The sequence below is a fragment of the Pyrgilauda ruficollis genome, unplaced genomic scaffold, assembly GCF_017590135.1.
Source record: "Pyrgilauda ruficollis isolate IOZ18807 unplaced genomic scaffold, ASM1759013v1 scaffold69, whole genome shotgun sequence".
NCBI classification, from domain to species: Eukaryota; Metazoa; Chordata; class Aves; order Passeriformes; family Passeridae; genus Pyrgilauda; species Pyrgilauda ruficollis.
This window is the reverse complement of record NW_024528710.1, coordinates 83,949-106,742: the sequence shown is the minus strand read 5'-3', so window position 1 is coordinate 106,742 and position 22,794 is coordinate 83,949. Positions and strand designations below refer to the sequence as shown.

The following is a 22,794-nucleotide window of genomic DNA, read 5'->3' as shown; positions in this document are numbered from 1 at the left end:
ATGGGCACGTGTGTCAATGTATGTGTGTGTGTGCAGATTAGTGTGAAGCTCTGTGTGTGTTAGTGCATGTTAATGTGTGCATGTGTGTGTGTTTTAGTGTGATAGTGTGTACGTGTGTGTGGGCATGTGCACGTTAGGGTGTGCACATGGTGTATGTAGATGTGTGGAAGGGTGTGCATGTCTGTGTGTATGTTGCGTGTGTGCGCGCACAGGGACACATGCTCATTAGTGTGTGTGAGAGCGCGCACGTGTGTACCTGTCTATCTACACCTGTGTAAATGTTCTGTTTACGCACGTGTGCGTCCGTGTCTCTGTAAGCGTGGTGCGGGACAGCGCTCCCCCCGCCCGCGTGTCCCCAGCGCCGGGGAGCTTCAGGGCAGCGCGCAGACCTCGCTGCCGGTTCCCGGCGTGGATCCCGCCTCCCGCCCCTCCCCGTCCCGTCCGGCCCCCTCCCAGACACGCCTGGCGGGGCGGGGAGGGGCGGGAGCGCTCGGCGGTGCTGCCGGTGTCGGGGGCGCGGGGCGGCGCGGGGCGCTCGGCGGGGNNNNCGCGGGCCGGTGCCGGGGCCGGGGGCTGCCCCGGCGCGGCGCCTCTAGCACCGCAGCGATCGGCCCCGTGGCGGCGGGGGCAGCGTGGCCGCGCGATGGCGGAGCTGTAGCAGCCGCGGGGCCGGTGCGGGCGGCGGGCGATGGCGGCGGCACGGCTGCGGGTGGCCCTGTGGGTGCTGTGGCATTTTGGAGTGGGCGGTCATGGGTTGGAGCTGGCGGGACTGGAGGGCCCGCGGGGGCGGGCGGCGCGGTGCCAGCCTGTGGACATCCCGATGTGCCGGGGGATCGGGTACAACCTGACCCGCATGCCCAACCTGCTGGGACACGAGAGCCAGCGTGAGGCCGCACTGAAGCTGCACGAGTTCGCCCCTCTGGTGGAGTACGGCTGCCACGTTCACCTGCGCTTCTTCCTCTGCTCCCTCTACGCACCCATGTGCACCGATCAGGTGAGCGCCAGCATCCCTGCCTGCCGCCCCATGTGTGAGCAGGCCCGCCACAAGTGCGTCCCCATCATGGAACAATTCAATTTCGGCTGGCCTGAGTCACTTGACTGTGGCAGGTTGCCCACCAAGAATGACCCCAATGCCCTCTGCATGGAGGCCCCTGAAAATGCCTCAGCCGCTGAGCCGCACAAGGGACAGGGGATGCTGCCCGTGGCCCCCCGGCCATGGCCACCTGGCACCGCTACTGAGGGACGGGGACCCAATGGGCTGGGGGCTTGCGACAATCCTGAGAAGTTCCAGTACGTGGAGAAGAGCCTCTCGTGTGCACCCAGGTGCTCCCCCGGGGTGGACGTGTACTGGTCCCGGGAGGACAAGGACTTTGCCTTCATCTGGATGGCTGTCTGGTCCACCCTCTGCTTCGTCTCCACTGCCTTCACTGTCCTTACTTTTCTGCTCGACCCCCACCGCTTCCAGTACCCTGAGAGGCCCATCATTTTCCTCTCCATGTGCTACAACGTCTACTCTGTGGCCTTCATCATCCGCTCTGTGGCTGGGGCTGAGAACATTGCCTGTGACCGGGAGAACGGTGAGCTCTACATCATACAGGAGGGGCTGGAGAGCACAGGCTGCACCATTGTCTTCCTCATCCTCTACTATTTTGGCATGGCTAGCTCTCTCTGGTGGGTTGTCCTCACCCTCACCTGGTTCCTGGCTGCTGGAAAGAAATGGGGACATGAGGCCATCGAGGCCCACAGCAGCTACTTCCACATGGCCGCCTGGGGCATCCCAGCCATGAAGACCATTGTCATCCTCACCATGCGGAAGGTGGCAGGGGATGAGCTCACCGGGCTGTGCTATGTGGGGAGCATGGACGTCAGTGCCCTGACCGGCTTTGTCCTCATCCCCCTCTCCTGCTACCTGGTCATCGGCACCTCCTTCATTCTCACTGGCTTCGTTGCCCTCTTCCACATCCGGAAGATCATGAAAACGGGTGGCACCAACACGGAGAAGCTGGAGAAGCTGATGGTGAAGATTGGGGTTTTTTCCATCCTCTACACCGTCCCAGCCACCTGTGTCATTGTCTGCTACTTCTACGAGCGGCTGAATGTGGATTACTGGATGCTGCGGGCGCTGGAGCATGGCTGCCTACGCCTGCCTGGCCGCCGTGCCACCGACTGCTCCCTTGAGGCCTCAGTGCCCACTGTGGCTGTCTTCATGCTAAAGATTTTCATGTCACTGGTGGTGGGCATCACCAGCGGGGTGTGGGTGTGGAGCTCTAAAACGCTGCAGACCTGGCAGAGCCTGTGCAACAGGCGGCTGGGCATGAGGACGCGGAGCAAGCCCTGCAGTGGGGTCAGCTGTGGTGGGGGACACTGCCACTACAAAGCCCCCACAGTCATGCTGCACATGACCAAGACTGACCCGTACCTGGACAACCCGACTCACGTCTAGAGACGGGGGCTGCCCCCCACAGCGGAAGAAGTGGCCTCACGGGTAAGGGGCAAGGGCAAGGGCTGTGTGGCGGCAGGAGGGACACTCCCAGGTTTAGGGGGGCGAGGCTGCAGGACCCCCAGCACCACTCACTGACAAGTAGCTGCTTTTTCCTAGAGGATGTTTTGTTGTTGCTGTTGCCAAATCCAGTGACTCTTCTAACGCTTTCTGTGGGGGATGGTGGGGAAGGGACAGGGAGAGGAATAATCCATCCATGTTTATTTAATTCTGTAATTTATTTTAAATATTTTTGATCATTAGCTGCGAGGAATGGAAAAAACAATAAACCCTGGATGTGTTATTTGATCCAAGCCTGGTGCTGTTTGCAGGGATTCCAGGGGATCAAGAACTCCCCCATGGGACCCCACCCCAGTTTGGGGGCTTTCATGTCGGGCCAGGCCATGTCAGGCCATGCTGGGGTGCCTCTTGTCTCTGGCAAGTGTGGTACCAGCAGGTGCCACCATCCAGTTCACCTCCGTGCCTTCCCTGGGGCCAGTTCTGCCCCCCAGCAAGGAGGAGGAGGAAGAGGAGGAGGAGGAGGAGGAGGAGGAGGAGGAGGAGGAGGGTTTTCCTGTGCTAGGACACTTACAAATCACCTTTCCACTCCATGGTCTGAAGGTGATTTGTGCCAGTGCCATCAGCTGCCGGAGCCTCGGTGCCGGGCTGAGGGGCTTTGAGGGGGCAGGCCGGGAGCCAGGGAGATGGGCTGGGGGCACGGGATCTTGGGGCACAGAGGGCTCAGCTTTGATGTCCCCCTCAGAAGCCGAGGTGCGGGTAATGGAAACTTCTGGGCAGCTTTATTTATCTCCTGCTCTGGTTACAATCCCAGCTCGCCTTCCCCATTGTCCAGAGGGAAATTCAAGCTTCAGCTGGTGCTGGTGGAGCTGGCAGGGGGAGCTGGGGCTGGTGGGCACAGGGTGGGCAGGAGTGTGGCTCTGCAGGGGCTCAGAGAGGCGGGGAGTACCTACCCTTCCCCGAGACATCCTGAGGAGCTGGCAGGGGCCAGCTCACCTCTGCAGGGGTTTGATGGGGCTGTTTTGCCTGGCTGTCCCCAGGGATGTGCCAGGGGTTCCCGGTGCTAGGGAAGAGATGTGGGCAGGGGGCTGTGGCAGGGGCATAGGCAGCACAGCACCTGTGGCAAGCAGGATCTGTAGGGGCAACACAGCTCTACTGATGCTTAGACTTGTCCATCATCTAATTAGCCAGCCTGCAGGCTGGGCAGTTCTGGACTCCAGGGAGGGTCAACCCTTGTCCAGGGAGCAACAATCCAGCAATGGACCCTCCCTCCAGCACTCAACCTGGCATCCACTGCTCATCCCAACAGCCCTTGGCCCCCATTTGAAGAATCATTCAGGGTTCAGACTATCAAAACTGTGGCTGGAGGACAGGGGCAAGACTCCCCCTTATGGCTGGAGTGGGGGCAAAGGCTGGGGTTGGGACCCCTCACCCACCATCGAGTTGTGCCAGGGCTGCTGTGATGGTGGGACTGGTGAAGCACCTTTAATGTGCTCCCTGCCACCCCTGGGATGCTGGGAAGTCAGGAGAAGTTGGATCACTGAGCTGAGAAAAGCCTTTTCCTCCCCCAGGAGCTGGTGTGGTGGACGAGGTGTGAAGTCCATGTGGTGTTGCTGGGGGGGCACTGAGGGTCTCTCAGCAGATTTAGGTACCGCTGGCTGTGCTGGTGGGCATCCAGCCCCTTCCCCAGGCTGGTGGTGCTGATGGTGCTAGGGCAGGGACCCTACCTGGCCCCAGCATTGGTGGGCTGCAGCCTCTGGCTCTCTGGCTGCCACAGGAAGGTTTGTTTTGGGCAGAGAAAAGGGCCGTGACCTGGGGCAGGAGAGTCAATATTGGCTGTGGGACAGGCTCCAAAGTCTAGCTGGGGAGCTGGGCATGGCTCTAGGCAGGGGCTGCCTGGGAATGGGGAAAAGATCCACGTGTTCTCCCTGTGTTCTACCCCAGGTGCTAAGCCCAGAGTCAGTTTGGTTCACCTTGTGCGCCAGGCATGCAGCCCAGCGCTGGTGCCCGGCTGGCGGCACCCCTGGGGACGGGCTGCCCTTGAGCAGCCCGCGCTTGCCAAGGAGTGCTCACCCAGATAACCCGTCCCAATGGCTCCCTGCTATCGGGCCCCAGAGGGGCCGCCGGCGCCCACCACTGCCCGCTATCGGCCCCAGCAGCCCAGCTGGCTCCACTGGAGGTTGCCAGTCCTGAGAGCTGAGCGTGGCCAGGACACAGCTCCACAGACCCTGTTGCAAAGCGGAGCTGTCACATGGAAGGAGTGGCCCAGGGACACTGCTGGCTCCTGGTCACAGCTTCTTTCAACCCCGTGCTGTGGGGCTCAGGCTCCCTCTCTACACCCCCACCCAAACTCACCCCTGCATCCCATCTCCGTCCTCCTCAGAGCAGCCCCAAGGACATCAAACACCTGCCTCCAATAAACCCCCAGCAAGTGACAAGTAGGGTTCAGCAGTGCCTAGGCCCCACAGGGCAGTGCCTGGCTTGGGGTGGCTGTGGAGGGTGAGTTTGGGCTGCCAGCTGGGTGAGAATGGGGGCAGGACATCCTGGTGGCCCCAAGGTCCTGGTCCAGCTCAGCATGGAGAAGTGGAGTCTTGTCACTCCTGGCATTTGCTGAGCCATGGAGTTTATCCACCCTCACATGGATGGACACTCCCTCCAGGTTTGAGTAACAAAAGAAAAGCCACTGTGCTCTGGGAATTTGCTAAAACCCCCATGGGGCATTCACATTCTCTGAAAAATCCCTTCGCCCAGGATTCTTCTCCTGGGAAGCTGAGAAGCCTCAGAGAAAAGGAAAACAATTCTTATCTCAGTTGTTTCTCCTGTGTTGTGCTCATGTGTGGAATGAGCTTGGAGATTGTTTACCCAAAAGTGATTGCCTCATTGGATTCTGGTGTGAATTGTTTTGACTCTTTGGCCAATCAATGCCAAGCTGTGTCAAGACTCTGGAAAGAGTCACAAGTTTTCATTATTACCTTTTTTAGCATTGAGTATCTTTTCTGTATTCTTCAGTATAGTATAGTATAGTATTCTTTAATATAATATAGCATTATAAAGTAATAAATTAGCCTTCTGAGAACATGGAGTCAGATGCATCATTCCTCCCTGCTACGGGGGTCCCTGCAAATACAATACCCCCATTACCCAGAATATTAATTAATGATTGAGAATTAAGCCATGAGGAAACCCAGGGGGCCAAAGTTGGGTCTCATTTTCCCAAGGCCATGCTGGAACTCCAGCAATCATAGGAGCTCCTGGGGGTTTGTTGCAGGCAGCAGGTGCAGCAGGGCTGATGATGGTGACAGCAGGGCTCCGGCTGCCCGCCAAGCCCCCACATTGCCCTGCCAGGTGTGAGGACAGCTATTTATAGCCCTGCACAGGACACTGATGCCATGGAGGGGCTGCTATAAAAAACAAGTCTCCAAAAAGGTCTTGGAGCAGATGCTGCTGCGAGATCTCCACGACGAGGCCTGGAAAAATCCCAGCTGGAGTCACGCAGATTCACCCAGGTCCTGTTGCATGGCCAGCAAGCCAAACCACCTCCTGTGGAGAGAGGAGGGTTCTCCAGGGAAAACAGCATCAGCCCATTGCCAAGAGCCTTCAAGCTCTCAAACCCATCAGGATTTCCCTGCCCAGCAGTATGGGGCCTGGCTGGAACACTCCCAGTTCAGATCTGGAGTGAGAAGCAGGATGAAGACACCCAGGAACCCTCGTTATCCCAGCAGAAACAAGCAAAGCTTCGGCCAAACCCTTTGTGTCACAGCTGTGGTCATGAGCACTGGCATGTCACTGCTCCAGCCATGCTGCCCTTGGAGCTAAAAGTGCCCCTCCTGGGCTGCTGGAGATCAGGATGGGGGCCTGGGACACAGCAGCAATAATCCTTCCTGCAAGCACGGCTCAGGTTGCAAAACACACTCCAACCTAAGTGAATAGGCTTTGGGGGGTAGCCAGGCCATGCTAGGGCAAAAGAGCAGAAACATCCCAGCTCCCCATCTCCTGGAGGTAGTCCCTCCAGGGGTACCCAGTGCCTCCCTGAATGGAACAGGAGGATAAGTGTCACAATGGCACCCTGCACAGGACAAGGAACAAGGACGGCTCCCCACTCCAGGGGCAGGCACAGCACAGCTCTGTTCCTTGTCACTGGGGAGGGTGACAACACACCAGCACCATCCCAGAAGCTGATCTGATCCTGACTCACCATTCCTTTACGTCACAGCTCCATTTGTGCTCCAGAGATGTCCAGTAGTAGTTCTAGGAAGGCAGAGGAAAGCCATATCAGACAATCCCACACCAAAACAGGGACCAACAAAGAACTCACACAAGCCACGTTTACAAACACAAGTACATAATGTTTATTCTTAAGTTTCCAATTTATTACAAGTACAGCCCTTTGCAGAAACCCCCTCCCCCCAAATGACACTGATTTTTAGAAAACTTGCAGTTCCAAAGGTTCCACCGTGTAGGACCTGTAGGAAATGATCTCTAGGAAACAAGACAAAACAGCCTCTGAAGGGACGTGTGAGATACAAATGTCAGTGCTATTCTGTGGGGCAGGGAGTGAGGCTGAGGAGAGGGAAGGGGCTGGAAACTTGCCTCATCTGCAGTCATTGCCAGTCCAGAACTGAAAACAAGTACCCATTAAAAAAAAAAAACCCAAACCTAAAACATTCACAAAACTAGGCTGAAATTTGTAATTGATTATTCTTTTCTTCTCAAATCCCAGGAGCTACAACAGCTGCTTCTGCTTTTCTGTTACAAAACCAGCACTGAACAGCCCCATGGCCCTTTTATTCCACATCAAACAATTCTGGCATAAGAAGTTCAAGCCCTGATTGTATGATCCAAATCTGTCATGATGGAGAGGAAGAGAGAATGAGAAAACAAACCCTTTTCTTAGGGAAAAGTCAGCATCTGGGGCAGCAGGAGCTGATGCTGGGCTATGGCACAGGAGAAAGGGTGTTACTATGAAATGTCGTGAGTGTGTGGCTGAGAGAGACTAGGATCTCCCTCTTGCCCCGCAAAGTCCCCGATGTAACTCCTGCTACTGGTAGGAAAATGAGTTTTAAAGAGGGGGAAAATCTACAGCAAACACGATTTTATATAAACTGTACATGTGCCAAAGCAAGACAAGGGTATCTTACAGGTGTTCTTTGTACAAGATCACAGCTAGAAACGAAGCCACTTTCAACTAAAAAATTAATTTAAAAAGTTACACAGCACATTTCTGCTTCTCCCCTGGCCTTGGAGCTCTCCTTGGGCTGCGCAGACACTCACACTCCAGTTTGCTGCTGGCACTCAACAGGGCTGCATGATGGCATGCAGGTCCAGGGGAGCAGGGAGCCTCCTCTTGACATGTACAGGTGGGGAGCTGAGCTCAGAGCCCTCCTTGGACCGAGACCTCCAGGGACTGCTCCCCAAGGAGAGGGGAAAGCAGGAGCACCTTGGAGCAGTGGTGTTGGGATGCTGGTGAAAGCCAGACCGCGGTACACCTAAGTGCTTGCTCGCCACACACAGCCCAGAACCCAGGCTCAGAATTAACACCATATAAATATATACAGGCAAGCCTGAATAGCCCATTGGCCTGATGGCACCCAGTTCTTCTGTGGAGCAACACGATCCCCCCCCTGCACCAGTTGGAGGCTGGTGTGCTCACATGACTGGCAGTAGACGGTCCCCACCGTGCCCTGGCTGCTTGCAGAGGCAAGGAAGCAATTCATTCCAGGAAACCAACAGTGCCTGAGCTGGAGCAGGCTGGTGTTCCTCTGCCCAGCCAAGCTTGGCCAGGCCCTCCCCTTGCCCTCCCACCTTCCCCTCCTGGCAGGACAGACTCAGGAAGAGCTTTGTAGATTTTGGAGGAAGCATTAAGTCATTGCCACTCAATGGATGACCAAACACTTGAGGAAATTGCAGAAAAATTAAAACTAGGATGGGCCCAAGGGAAGGCTGGATTAATAGAGAAGTGCCCGCTGCTTCTCAACTCCCTACACACAACCCATCCAACTGCCTGGCAGCACCAGAAGGCCTGCTCCAGTTCTGGCTCTCCCCATGGCCTCTCCATCCCTCATTTCTTTCTCTTCCGCCCCTGGGAATGTTCAAGGGGCTCTGACTCACTGTCCCCTTCCTGCTCCTCCAGTCCCTGGCACCTGGCAGAGAGCTTCTTGCGTTTCCTGCGTGCATACGTGTGGCCTGGCAGGTGTTTGTGCACCATGTCAATCAAACACTGCTCTGTCTTCTCCAGGCAGGACAGTACGTGACTCCCATTCTGGTTGTAGTGCTCGGCATTGGAGAACACCTGCTTCATGTCGGAGAGGAACTCCTGCACAGAGCGGTAACTGCCGCAAGAGCACTTGCTCTGCATAGTCTGGAAGTCCATGGGGTTGCTGATGACCTCAAAGTAGTCTTCAGCTTCCTCCGTGGTCACTGGCTCCCTGCCAAAGGAAGGGCCACAGGGATAGGAAGGGAATGCCAACCCTGGCACCACAGCAGAGAAGTGGGGTCCCGCCACCCCTTCGCCCCTGTGGCACCCCTGACCTGCAGCCCCATGGTGGTGCAACAAGCCCAAGCAATACCTCTACAATGTTACACATACATCAGCCCTATGGCACCGGAATGGGAAGCACAAGGAGCCCAGGGAGCTGGCTCAGGCATGGGTAAGGTCCATGAGGGAAGCTTCCCTCAGTGCTCCAAAAATCCTGGGGGCAGTAGAGAACACCTACCTCCTGCATCAGCCCCTTGCCTGCCACCTCAGAAGGGCACCAAGTCTTCAGCAGAAGACTGAGAATATGGTGGTTTCTTCTGGAGCAGCTTCTTCCCAGATAGGGCTCCAAAAGCAAGTCATAAGTCTCCCAAGTGGATCAGGCAGGACTGCACTACAGCCTGCCCATATCCCGACATAGCCTGTGGCCAGTCCTGCCCACAGAGGAGGAAGACACCACTTGCCCTCACCTGAAGGGCCAGCTGAAGCGGTACTTGATCAGCTTGCTGAGGATTTCCTCACACTTCTGCAGCTCAAGGTTCTGGCGACGCGCTGTCCTCTTTGTCTGAAGGACCTGCCCACACAAAGGGTGTTGGTAAAAGGAGAGAACTGCTACAGGCTTGGCGGTTCGGCTAACAGCCCTGAGGCCAAAGTTCTTAGCAGCCAGGACATTTCTTCCCTCTGTACATGGCGAAGGGCTGGCACTGGCTCCCCAGAGGAGCTGTGGCTGCCCTATCCCCGGAAGTGTTCAATGACAGGCTGGACAGGGCTTGGAGCAACCTGGTCTAGTGGAAAGTGTCCCTGCGCATGGCAGAGGGGTTGGAATGAGATGCATTTAGGACCCCTTCCAAGCCAGGCCATTCTGTGATTATGACATACAGCAGTCGCTTGGGTTCAGGACAGTAGCTCCATTCAGGAGCTTGGTGGGAACAGCTCACAAGCTGCTCAGTTCTCTGGTAGCAGGTGGCTTTTTCTAAAAAAGTTCAAAGACAATATGGCCACAGCAAGCAGCCAAAAAATAAATGCCAGCAAATGGAGAATGTGAATTCCCTCTCCCTGCTGTCTCTTGAGCTTGCGGCGGGCAGCACCCAAGGCAGATGGAGAAGCACTTGTGCTGCTGTTCTGCCCTGGCAGAGACGACTGTGCCATTTCAAATGCCAGGGAGCAGCTGGTGGCTCAAGCACTGTTGTCCCCATGCAGGCTCAGCACAAGGTCACTCATGTGCCCAGAGACCCAGGTCACACCCAGCATGGGGACATCCCCATAGCTCCCAGCGCACAGCTTCTGGGTCATCACTGCTGAGGAAACACTGAATGCCAGGAAGGCTCCACAGCAGAGGGCACTCACTATTCTGACCTAGCTCCGGTCTCTTCCCACGACAAGTGATAAATCATGGCAAAGTCCTCTTCCCTGAGCCAGTGTGCTGTTCCAGTAAGATTTTCCCCACTGGAATATCCTTCTGTGCTGGCTGTGGCTGTCTATGCTGGGCTTGCTTGCCCTCCAGTGTATAACACAGACCATGAGCACAGCCCCCCAGACCTAGCATAAGCACCAGTGAGTCCACAGTCCATGAGCAAGGAGAGTGATAGGATACACCAGCACCACTACTGCTGGTCACAGGACAGATGGCAGATCTGCAGGGCACTGTGACGTGGTTGTGGGGCTGGAGTATCCTCATGTATCCCCTATGGCGTGTGGCTCCCCAGAGTCGCTGCAGCTCCCCCCACCCAGCACACACAGACTGCTCTGCTCAGGAGCCTATAGTTTTATTCTTTAAATATCAAGTGAAACGTAAGCCAGCCAAATTATGTCCTGGAAGTTGGGGAGTGACCATACAGACAACAACTGTCATAAAATGGCCAAGGCTGGGGAGAAAGGGTCCAGCATTGCTGGCATTCTCTGGCCATCCAGGACCCCCTCAGTTCCCCCACCTCTCTGCAGAGACATATGGATACTATTTAAAACCCTTTAACAAGCTGCAGGCTGCCTGCTGCTCAAGGGGACAATGTGTGAAAGCGGCTGGGGAGGGATGCCTGGCATATCTGTGCTCTGTCTGCAGCAGGCCCCTAACGATATGTATCCTTTTTTAACCCAGCCTAACCCGGGCTTCCACTAGGATTCAGGGTATTTCTCTGCAAAGGGATGGGAGGAAGCATGCCACCTGTTTGGTTTATAACTCACGATGTGAGTGGTCTCCAGGGAGAAGTTCGGCTCTTACCAGCTCATCGATGTCTGCACCATTGACAGGTGCCGTGCGCTGCCGGGGTCCCCGCACAGGGTGCAGCGTCTGCTTCTTCCTCTGGTGCCTTCCCTGCCTCGAGGAGTACATGGAGCCCTGCTTGGCCCGGGCTGCCTTCCTGGGCCTCACTGAAATAGATAAGCCATGGGCTTAGAGGCCTGGGTGCATCTGGGAGCAGACACCACCTTTTGCCTCCCACACTAGGCTGAGCCTCACTCAGGCTGGTGAGCCCAGGGACCACCCGGTGTCATCTCAGCTACACTCACACCTTCTACAGAGGGGATCTGTGGGTCATCACCACCTGCCTGAAGAGGCCATGGCTAGCAACCGCCTGCTGCTAAAAGGGTACTCACACACAGCAGATCCTCAAGCTCCAAGGGAATCCTGGGAGCTCCTGGATCATCCACTGCAGGTCACAGCAAACCCCTCTGCCTGCAGCACCAAGAGTCCCCAACACATCAAGGCTTGAGGGAAAGACAGGAAAGCAATGCAAGGACAGACAGCTGTCTCAAACAGCAAAATACCCTCTGAAAGCACTGGGAGCAGAAACCTGGAGTTTCCTCAGTTTCCTGCTGCTCCTTTGCTCCTTAGTTTTGGAGATGGGTGCTTTTCCAAGTGGCCCACACAGTGGGATAAGCCCCCTGAGAAGGGAACTGTGTGCAGGGGGAGTGTCAAATTACTGCAGCTGGGAGCTGCTCCATGTGCTTCAAGTGGGAAACAATGGGATTTTATTCCCCAAGACTTGGGGCTGCCACATTACATCCTAAAGAAATGCACTTGCCTGTGTGTGTCTGCTCTCAGAGCTCCACACTGGTGGCAATGCAAGCATGTTGACGCACTCCCTTGTCTTAAATTTCTCCCATGACCCTTCTGTACGAGGAGAATGTGTTTGCCTTCCCAACTCAAAGCCCTTCCAACCTGATCCCAAGTCCTTGAGCTGTATCCAGCACACTGGATACCTCAGCTGCAGCCTCTGATCCAGCCCTGTCCCATAAATCATCATGCTGGGCGTGTGGCAAGGCCGCAGGACATCCACCTGCTGTCACTCTGCTTGTGTGTCAAGCGTGCAGCACGTGCTAAATGTCTGACAATCCAACATTCTAGGTTAGATCCCTCAGGATAAACGCCATGAGGATCAATGTGATTTCTCTATTAAAACAAAAGTTTTCCATGGTGACCTTTCCATGTTAATGCTCTCTAAAGCCAGGGGTTGCATTTAGCACTTTATTTTTAGTGACCATAACCCTCTTTTGCCATTGTTTGGAAAGCTTGGCTCAGCTCCTGCCTTGGCCATGCAACACAGGCTAAACACACTCCAAGTGTGGACATGGATACACCGCAGGACAACAAGCAGTGTGCACAGCTGTGGTATCAGTGAGCCTCCCTGAAACCAGAATAAAGTAAAGGAATCAAGGCTCAGGCCTGGATGGAAACCCTCAAAAGAACATGGGATAATCCTTTGAGTCCCAGTCTCTGGATTCCATCTGCCCTATTTAAGACAACCTGTACTTAATGTTATGTCAGTCAAGGACAATTTGACAGAAAGCAAATGATGGCAGTGTGCCATTCCCAGACTGAGCTTCTCAACACAACAAGTTGCCCAACTGAGACTGAATCAAATGCCCCTAAAACCAAAGTGGATACATATACTAAATATGTTTAGGTGAAGAAGCAGACACTGAAGAATCCAGAAAACAGATGCCCTGGGAGCATCCCAAGTGGTCTCTGTATGTGATCAAAGGGTGCTGGTGGTCCAGCCCACACTACACCTGGAACACTGTGCCTTCTCACTGGAATAAAGAGAGGAAGTGCTAGTCCTCCTATTTCAAAATGCCTCCTTGCCAAATCACTAGAAGTCCTGCACTCAAGGGGTTATGAAATGGTGGGAAAAAGAAAAGAAAGGAGAGGAGGCTGTGATGAGAGCTCCCATAAGCAATTAAACAGCTTCCAGTGTACAACAAATCCTGTAGGTGCAGAGACTGACAATCCCACTGCTCTGCAGTCCCTACTGACCCCTCTCAGCCCTCAGAACAGCATCATCAGTGTCCCCAGGGAGTGACTGGGCAGTGAGCAGTTTCAATCATTGCTAGCGCTGACTCCATCACAAATGGCCAAGGGTTTACCTCCAGGTCCCCAGGTAACCACAGCACAGCCACAGCCTTTCCCTGTGACATCTCCTAGGCCTATACCTGGTCTGCATGAGGAAAAGCACAAGTCCCAAAGAGGATCAGTATTTCAGATACTGAAGGCAGGAGGGCTACTATTTTCTATTATTTCTCTACATGGTCAAAGCCTTACATTTTAGTCCAGCAACTTCATAGTCTTCTTCCTCCTCCTCTTCCTCCTCAGCATCCGGCTCATCAGAAGCTTCCTCACCTTCTTCACCTTCATCTTCAGCAGAATCCTCTGCATAGTTCCTAGAACAAGGCAGGTGTATGTGTTTGTGGTACAAGAGCCTGAGCATCAGTGGCCCCGGGGGCCCTGGCACTGTTTGGGCTGTACAACAAACACCAGGCTCAGCCAAAAGCAGCTTGCTGTATTCCAGAATATCAAGTTATAGCTACAGCTCAAAGGGCACTTCCTCAGCTAAACATCTGGACTGAAAATTCCCAAGAGCTGAACCTCGGTATTTTTTGGTATTCTAGGCACCATGACCACGGGACAGGGGATTTTAAGACTGGGATTGCTGTGTAATTACTCTTCCCCGAGAGGACGATTTGCTATTTGCCCAGGTCTGCAGGCCCGGCCTAAAGAGTTTCAAGAGGGGTTCTTTTTCCTGCTGGAATATTTTCCCTATACTTAAGGAACTAGATTTGTTTCCTTACACTATGGGAAACAGATTGGTGAACAGAATGTCAGGCTCCTCATGTGCTGAAGTCAGAAGCCACGTAGACTCTCTGCCCAGCACATTCTGGCTTCTCATCTGTGACTGTTCATTCATTCATAGAATCATAGAATGGTTTGGGTTAGAAGGGCCCTTAAAGCCCATCTTCCTTCAGTCCCCCTCTCATTAGAGCAGGATACTCCAAGCTCTATCACTTCCAGAGATGGGGCAGTCACAGCTTCTGTAGGCAATCTGTGCCAGGGCTTCATCATCCTCACAGGGAAGAATATCTTCCCAAACAATATTCAATTTAACCCTGCCTTCTGTCAAGGAAGAATGTCAAGGAAGCCATTCCCCCTTGTAAACAGTCTCTCTCCATCTCTTTTGTGGGCTCCCTTCAGGTACTAAAAGGCTGCAATTAGGTCACCCCAAAACTTTCTCTTTTCCAGGCTGAACAATCCAAACTGTCTCAGCCTTCCCTAATTGCAGAGGTGCTCTATCCCTCATATCAGCTAGGTGGCCTCCTCTGGACTTGCTCCAACAGGCTGAAGCACTGCTGGTGGGGTCTCATTTAGACCATTAAAAACCAGCATGCACAGGCAAAAGGGGACACAGGCAAAGCCGCTGTGGGAGTCTAAATCCCCTGGAGAAAGAGGATCTTGAGCAACAAAAGGAATAAAACTTCCAAAGCACAGAGGGTAAAAGATCTGCCAGGCTGACATTCTTTTCCTATCTCAGCCAGGAAGTCAAGAGCAGAAAGCAGAAAACAGGACAGGTGTTCTCCACCTGATGGCTCTGGGCCAGGAGCTGAGCAGCTTGCAGGCGACTTTGCCACATCAAAGTAACTATGAACTCAGGCTACAGGAGCTGCCTTTAAGCCCTGTCATTTCTGCACAAGCCTGATGAACTCTTAAATGGTGTCCAGGGAGTAAGTAATACTTTCAAGGCCATACACCACCTGCACGGTACTGGCTGGCACACCTCTATTGTGCTGCTCTGTCAGGGAGGATCTGCTCTCTGCTTCTGCATCAGGTGCCACTGGACAGCCTCATCTCAGTGATATACAGGGAGATGTAGCAGTTACCACAAACAAATGACACTCACTGTAAAATGCTTAAGTTCCAGCTTGCAACTCAAAAAACCAATCTAACCCCGTGCTGTCAGGAGGCAACTGCTCATATTTGCCACACTTCCTCAAATCACATTCCCTTTGTCACATTATAAAGTGGTCCTGTCTTGCTAAGATTATCAGGTACAGAAAACCATTAGAATGGCATTTTGACTTGTCATAGCAGAGCAGGGATTGAGCTGCAGCCTGGAGTAATATCTGCTCTAGCTTACAAGAACACTGCAGTAACCCAGCCCAAGGACCCATAGAATTGCAGCCACCAAATACATGAAGAAATAACCCAACCAGATTCTCAAAGGAAACAACAACTCTTAGTGCAACTAATTTTGGTGGGCGTTTTGCCTATGTTTTCATTTCCAAACCCAAGATATTTATCAAAATTCATGAACTTGTAATGCATCAGTACAACATGCGTGCTGAACTTACATCCTGAAACTGCTTTTCTTCTGTTCCAGTGCTGCTTTAACTGGGTGATTTCAAACCTTCTAAAGGGGCTTTGTCCAGGCTTGTTTGGGTCTTGTGAAAAGAGGCCCAGGACTGTGCTGTGACAAGACTACGGGCAGGAAGGTCACTCACCTGCTTCGTGAGCTGCGCCGGGCTGTTGAAGGCTGGCACGCTGGGCACTGCCATTCCCCGTCTGGGATTTCATAGAGTGCCGGCCGCAGGCAGAACAGGTGGAAGGCCTTGTTACACTCATCACACAGGATCAGCTTGTCATCCTCACCTAAGAAAGTGCAGCTCGCTTGTAACAAGGCCACAGCATCACTCAACCTGAGAGGCAGAAGCTGCTGCAGTGCTGGAGGGCAGGATTAAGCAAGAGAAAGATGCAGAGTCCCCTCTGAGGGCAGAGACCCTTTCTCTGATGGCCTTCCTTGGGGATCCTTCTTTCTGTCCCACCACTATATTTATGAACAGCAGCATTTAAAAACCAACAAAACCAATGCGAAGTCCCTTGCTCTGCGAAGATTTCACTGAAGGCAAAGATAGAAATCTGTCAAAGAGGTTCCACTCAGATAAACATGGGGAAAGTTTGCTGCAAACAGGGCCCCAGAGCTGTAAGCTAAAAATGGAGCTATTCTGCTTAACCTATGTGGTATCTTCTTTCTACTCAGGGTGGCAAGGCTACACTGAAAATCAGTATGCATCGGGACTAGTCTCTCTCTGTGCCTCCCACTGATGAAGGGAAACAGGGAAACAATCCTGAGCCAGCTTTCCTTTACTGAAGTGGAAAAAGAAAGTGCAGAGGGCTTGCCAGCTTGTCTTTCTCTAACATCTCAGTTCTCAGCTTCTGTGAAACTATTATGCAAGTTTCAGGTGAGCCCCCCTGCCCCTTACTCTTGCCTAGAAACTCCTCTCAACAGCAGGAAGGGTAGTTTTGGCAAGGGTCTGGAATACCCCTGAGGTTCTGCAGTGAAGGCAGATTTTGCACCAGTTCAGCCCTTACTTCTCTAAAGGGATGGATGGCAAGCCTTGCGGTAAACAAAAGTTGCCCAGCAGTCCCCCAAGCTCTACCTGCCCTCATTTTCCACTAGTTTCAGCAACATAAAAGTGGTGAGGGAGAATGTGCCACCAGGCTCTTTCCTCCAGGCTCCCATCCAACAGGAGAGGTTATGGCAGGACAAATACCAGCACCTGATCTCTGCTGACACCCCTTCTACTTCCCCCTTCACCTGGAAGACTCTGAAGTCCTTCATTCTACAGTGCACACGAAGAAAGTATGCCCTCATCACCTGTTTGGTGACCTCCCCAGCTCACTGAGTAGTTCTGCTGCCACTTTGGCATCAGAGCAGCAATATCCCACCTCGCTTTCCCCATAATAACCTTTCCAACCCCTCCTTGCTTGCTCCTTCTCTAGAAGACAGGATTAACTGACAAGGCTCAGAGATCCAAAGACCATTCCAAAAATGAAAACTAGGGAATGGACAGTTGCACAAACGTTCCCAGAAGGATTTGTAGATGACTTTCATCCAAGTACCCTAAATATCCAGGGGATAGCAGCTCTGCAATACTAGCTACATAAGAATGGTTTACTGGAGTCAAGAGTCAAATGTTTCTGAGAGATCAATGCTGCTGCTGACTGTAAATCCTGACATTCAACTTAAAATACAGCCATAGAGTGACAGACTACAAGGACACATCACCTAAGCACAGCAGAGAGGTGACAACATCCAACTGTTGCACAGGCAGGAATTCTGCGGGTAGGAATGCGTACCTTTCTTGCGACACACCTTGCATCTGGCATTCTCTGCTGACATATCCCACTTGATACAGGCATCCAGCATTCCCAGCAGTACATGCATACGGGAGAAGGTCTGGGCCTCACGGATTGCTGTCTTCCATTTCTCCGTGGCTGAAGCAACCTGCAGACAGACCTAACATCTTACAATGATGCACAGACACAGCTGCCTTCAGTCTAAAGATGTTTTTATATCCCTTAGCTGGGACCCTTCATAACCAAAGTTCAACTCTGATATTTCTTTCCTTCTGTGTTACCTCAGCAGTTCTGGTTGTGGTTTATCCATATCCAGTCTCCCTGGATCAGACAGTTTGTTCCTAACAGTCAACTGTTTTGCATTTCACAGTCAGGTTGAATCACTCTATGTGAACTCCACTAAATTCTTGCTCTGAAGGTCCAACCCAAATAATCAGCAGGCTAAGAAAATAAAAGGCAGAAATCTAGCACTGTAAAATGTGGGAGGAAAGTTGTGGAACAGCTGGCAATCACAGTGGAAGGAGGATTGAAGTGGCCTGTGCTGCCCTCCAGTGGGTACCACACAGGCACCTGGACCTCAGCAACACACCCATGCAGTCCCTGAGCTTCTCAGGTGGCAGAGGGAACCCTGTGCCACCAGCTATAATCACACTGCACAGGCATTTGGATGGCCAAATATGAAACCAGCTGCTTCCCTGAGACACTATGGCCTCAGCTAATCTGAAATCCCAGAAACTGGGAATGAGGATGACAGCATCAAAGCCAAGCCTTGCACCAGGGCAGCTGCCAGGGTCTGCACAGAGCAAGGCCAATGGGAAACCATATACTCAGCTCAAGAGGTTTGAAATACCATTTTGATAAATCCAAAATGCAGCAGGACAGAAGTTATCCAGAGCCATATCCTCACCAATGGTAATTCTTGTACTCTACAAGAGTGAGGCGATGGCCCAGACATGACAGGGATGTAATAGGCCTTTAGCTAATGTTCTTCCACCTCAGGAGAATGAAAAAACAAACAGTGAAGTGTCAGATGGGAAAATCTAAACTCTGCAGCTGACAGCAATTTGGGAGCCAAAGAAAACCTGGGAGTTTTGCAGAGTTGCACATTCACCTCTGCCTGAATTTGAGGAAGCACAGCACATATTAGATGCTTGGAAAAACACACAAACTGTTCTGAAATGCCAACATCCCTAGCGCCATGTGGATCACTACTCTTGCTGATGTGGATTCTGGAGAACCACCGGAGACAAACGTAAAGCTGCCCAGCCCACTGTGGAGGTTACACAGCTCTGTGCTCTTTCTTTGCAGAACATTGTTGAGGTGCTTCACATACGGTATAATTGATTTTCCAAGGAACTGCTCCATGGGTTTTGCTGTTAACATGCTGGGCCAAGATAAATATGCAAAAGCTGTTGGCAACTTTTGCTGAGATATTTCTCCCCAAGTCTGTGGAATTTAACAAATTTCTAGCCTTACCTCCCAAGCATCAGGAGACTGTGGCATTTGAGCAGCACTAGTACCAAGAGAGTACCAGCTGCCAACAAGGCAAAATGGGAGACTGGAGGAAGTTACTTAAATCCCCTCCTTACTGGATAGGAACAACCAAGCAGGGAAAAAAACCAAAAAGCAACCCCCAGAATAAAAGGACAAGTCCTCAGTCACATGTCAACCTCAGAGTGACAGAAAACACCAACTTTGGTAAAGGTAGACAAGGCTCCAGATACAAAGGGTCTCACCTGGCACCCTGAGCTGAAACCCCTTGGAACAGCTGAAACTGGAATTGCTTGGTTGTGAAGCTGCTCCTTGAGGGATTGTCTGCAGGTGCAGACTGACTCTCCCCTTGCATATCCTGCTGAGCGCGGGTCACAGGGGTGATAAGCCAGCCATGTTCTTCACTCTGCTCATGCTGTAGTGATGCAATGTCATGCTGCAAAGAGGTCATATATTCCCTGTCCTGTTCTAGGACGGTCCAGCATGCTACTGCCACTGGAAATGGGAATGTTTTCATCAACAGAGGCACCAGCCTGATTTTAAGGAGCAGCCACAAGCCAGGTCTCACTGCAATCCCATGCCACTCAGCAGTGTGAGCTCCAGCAATGCAGCTGAGCCAGCAGGAACCCTTAGTACAGACAATTATGTCAGCAAACGGGTGCCTGTTAAGCCATAACTTGTTTCTCACAGGGAAAATGAGACATACCCATACCACAGGGCTGCAATTCTTCCTCTAAAGTCTCAAAGTACATTGAGTATATTTTTCCAGTGTGGCTATGCTGTATTTTACCTCCTATGTGCTCACAGTGCAGTTCTGGCTCAAAAGGCTTCATAATTCCTAGCCTATGCAGGAGATTTTTCTTCAGAACAGTCTGCCTGGCAGTCAGGGATTTTCCTCAGATAACTGTATCTAAGAAGTAGTCTGCTCTTTCAAGGTCATCTGTAAAGGTTTTCTGCTTCGGCAAAAAGCAAGCTTATTCCAGATAAACTGAGGTTAAAAAAAAATTGCCAAACCAAACAAACCAACAAACACCCCCAAAAAGTTGAACATTGCTTGTACCACCACAAAGGTCTAGAAAAGTCTGAATGAGATAGTAAGCACTGCACTGCATAAATAAATGCTCCAGAGAGACTGGCATGACACTAAAGCCAGTGCTTCCAGGGGGAAAACCTGCACAATTGCATACTGGGACTGCATTGCAGTAAATTTGATGCTACCCTGAATATGCCCTACAGGTACACCCCTCAGGGTTACAGCTCTAAGGCAGACTAGAGTAAGGCACAATATGGTGCTGCTGTAGAAACAGGAAATGTGCTGATCCAAGTCCTTTCTGCCTCAGACCTCACCGATTTTACAGCACTCCATTTTGCTGTGAGCTTTCGGGACACAGCATCCTCCCATCATTGGAAGATTTAAAATTAGCGAAGTTTAAATACCTCAGGACAACTGAGGAATGTGAAAATTTCTAGCACCTATCCAAATTATCCCACTAACACACCAATACCACAGCTTAGCAAAGACCTGATGTTCAAACAAGCATTCGGCATATAGTGATAGGAGCTTCAAAAAAAGCCCCACAGATCCACACCAAAGAAACTACCTCCAGCCTCAGTCACAGATTCCCAGAAAGGTTTGTGTTGGAAGGGACTTTAAAGCTCATCTCGTTTCAAACTCCCCTGCCACAGGCCAAGATACCTACCACTAGATTAGGTTGCTTCAAGCCCCATCCAACCTGGCCTGAAACACTTCCAGGGATGGGGCAGTCACAGCTTCTCTGGGCAACCTGTACCAGGGCCTCACCACTCTTACAGGGAAGAATTTCTTCCCAATATCCACTCTCACCCCACTCTCTACCAGTGTGAAGCCATTTCCCCTTGTCCTCTCACTACATGCTCTTGTAAATTAGTCTCTCTCCACCTTTCTTGCCTGCTCCCTTCAGGTAAACACAGGTGAAGAAATATTATTTTTTAAGTTGGGACTTCCAAGTACTTCTGCTGATCTAATTCTGATATTGCTGCCTCTGCTGAAGTCAGTTATCAGTCAGGGCAGAGCTGAGGGCAGTGGGGAAAGTCTTGTCACAGGGCATTAACATCTTGCTCAACTTAGTGTACAGAAACTACCCCTGAACTCTAGTACCCCTGTTAGGGTGAAACACTGGTGCAGCCCAAGTGCCTGCAGTACCTTTCCCAACCCTCTGCAGCTCCTCTCTATCCCTTTTATTAGGACATATATGTATTTAGGCCCACAATACCGTTTTTCTCCTGGAGGCTTGCCCAGGAGGCTTGTTTGCCCAGACATCTCCCCAAGTGCTTCCACACATCCAACAACTTGTATCTCCCTTTGCCTAATGTGGTATTTACCTGAATCTCACTCCCTTGAAGTTACCAGAACCCCAACATGTCTCTCCTTCTCTTTGTGAACCAAAGCACCATAAGTCCTCTCTGGCAGATACAACTCCTATTAAGTTCTGTGAAAACTCTTCATAATGTACTTTCATTTAAGCAGAATTGTATGGAAGGGACCTGACCCATTTCCTATTCACAAAGAGAAAATTAGGTAACTCCTCACTATTATTTTTACTTTCCCCATGCATTTACTCCTCAAAATAAACAGGCAATACCTGGCCTCATAAACACCAAACACACTCAACTTCAAATGTGAAATGGAAGGAAGTTGATCAATATTTAGTACTCCATAAAATGTACTGCTCAAAAAGTTTTACTGCAAGACCAAAACAGAGCCCTGAGGTGAACAATACCTTGGCTTCTTCTGCCATTTTCTTGTCTTCATCTATCTCCTCAGCCCTGGCAATGTGATCCTCTCCTTGGTGTTTCCTTCTCTTCTGCTTAGGGGCCATGAAACCTTGCAGAAACTTCTTAACAACACCAGCCTGGAGCGCAATCACACACTCTCCAAAATCCTTTAGGCTCCCCAGGGAGTACACCTGTTGGAAGAACGTACGACCCTGTAGCAGCTGGATATTACTCTCTCTACTGCTTGAAGTGGGCCTGCAAGTGGACACCCGTGGTAACTAATGCAGTGTGGTTAACTGCCACACCTGGTTATGGAATCAGCATATTGCTGCTGTCTCAACAAGACATTGCTGGCTTTGACATAGAAGATAAAAATCAGCTATGGAGTTCTGCTCCATAAAGAAGCCTATCATGAGAATATAAAAACAGGACAATTGAACAGGACACTCAGCTCCAACATTATGACCTGCATACACCTCAAGCCATCAGCTGTGTAATCTTGAAATAATTGTTTAAAGGACAAATGAGAAAACTGATTTCCTGCTCCTCTTGTCTGAGGAGAACAAAAGACTGAAGACCTTCCACAGAAAGTATCATCTCACACTTGTCTTGCTCAGTACTTTGCCTGTTCACTCACTTTTGCTTCATATTCTGGTGTCACATCAACGTATCCCAGGCCTCCCTTCTGCAGCCGCGTTGCAACCTCAATCAGATCACTCCGGAGGTAGTTCAGCAGTTCCTGGTTGCCATCACAAGATTTGAGGCCCAAGTTCTGTTTCCGAGCCAAATGGATGGAATGTGTGATGTCCTGATACCTGGAAATCAAACCCAACCTTTGAGTACAGGCAGAGCACTGTCCTGGGAGCTGGGCAGGCTCTGGGACAATGGGCTTCATTGAGAGCTATGAGCTCCACCATGCAGAACGTTCTTTGAAAGACACATGAAAGCACGTGGCAGTTCTGGCTCAGAGCAACCAGCACTGCCTTTGCTCCTGGTTTCAAGGAGGAATTTAAAGACTGGCAGAACTTCCTCACTGTTCAGAGTGTTATTTATCAAGAATCTGCCCAAGAAAACCAGCAATTACTCAACCTGAATGTCCTCCCCTCTTTCAGGACAGGAATAATCAAAGCCCAGCCTGGGATGCTGCCCCAGGAATCGCAAGGATTGCTGTGCCAA

General features: G+C 51.7%; 2 protein-coding genes across 5 annotated transcripts in view; one reads left to right on the top strand and one right to left on the bottom strand.

Moving 5' to 3' along the window:
- The first annotated feature begins 554 nt into the window (after positions 1-554).
- FZD9 (frizzled class receptor 9) lies at positions 555-2,788 on the top strand. Its single transcript, XM_041484902.1, has one exon. The coding sequence runs from the start codon at positions 689-691 to the stop codon at positions 2,441-2,443; it is 1,755 nt and encodes a 584-aa protein (XP_041340836.1). The 5' UTR covers positions 555-688; the 3' UTR covers positions 2,444-2,788.
- Positions 2,789-5,535: 2,747 nt separating this feature from the next.
- Positions 5,536-22,794, bottom strand: part of BAZ1B (bromodomain adjacent to zinc finger domain 1B) — a 43,774-nt gene continuing 26,515 nt past the window's right edge. For 2 of the 4 annotated variants that reach the window (XM_041484949.1, XM_041484953.1), the window contains 8 exons: positions 22,256-22,433; positions 21,624-21,809; positions 17,374-17,521; positions 15,738-15,885; positions 13,507-13,625; positions 11,151-11,336; positions 9,440-9,581; positions 6,823-8,922 (listed from right to left, as the gene is read on the bottom strand). In XM_041484949.1, coding sequence (XP_041340883.1) covers positions 8,556-8,922; positions 9,440-9,581; positions 11,151-11,336; positions 13,507-13,625; positions 15,738-15,885; positions 17,374-17,521; positions 21,624-21,809; positions 22,256-22,433 — 1,474 coding nt within the window. In that variant the 3' untranslated portion in view covers positions 6,823-8,555. Of the gene's footprint in view, positions 6,038-6,692; positions 6,746-6,822; positions 8,923-9,439; positions 9,582-11,150; positions 11,337-13,506; positions 13,626-15,737; positions 15,886-17,373; positions 17,522-21,623; positions 21,810-22,255; positions 22,434-22,794 lie in introns of those variants that run through there. The other 2 variants (XM_041484950.1, XM_041484951.1) reach the window with 2 other exon arrangements.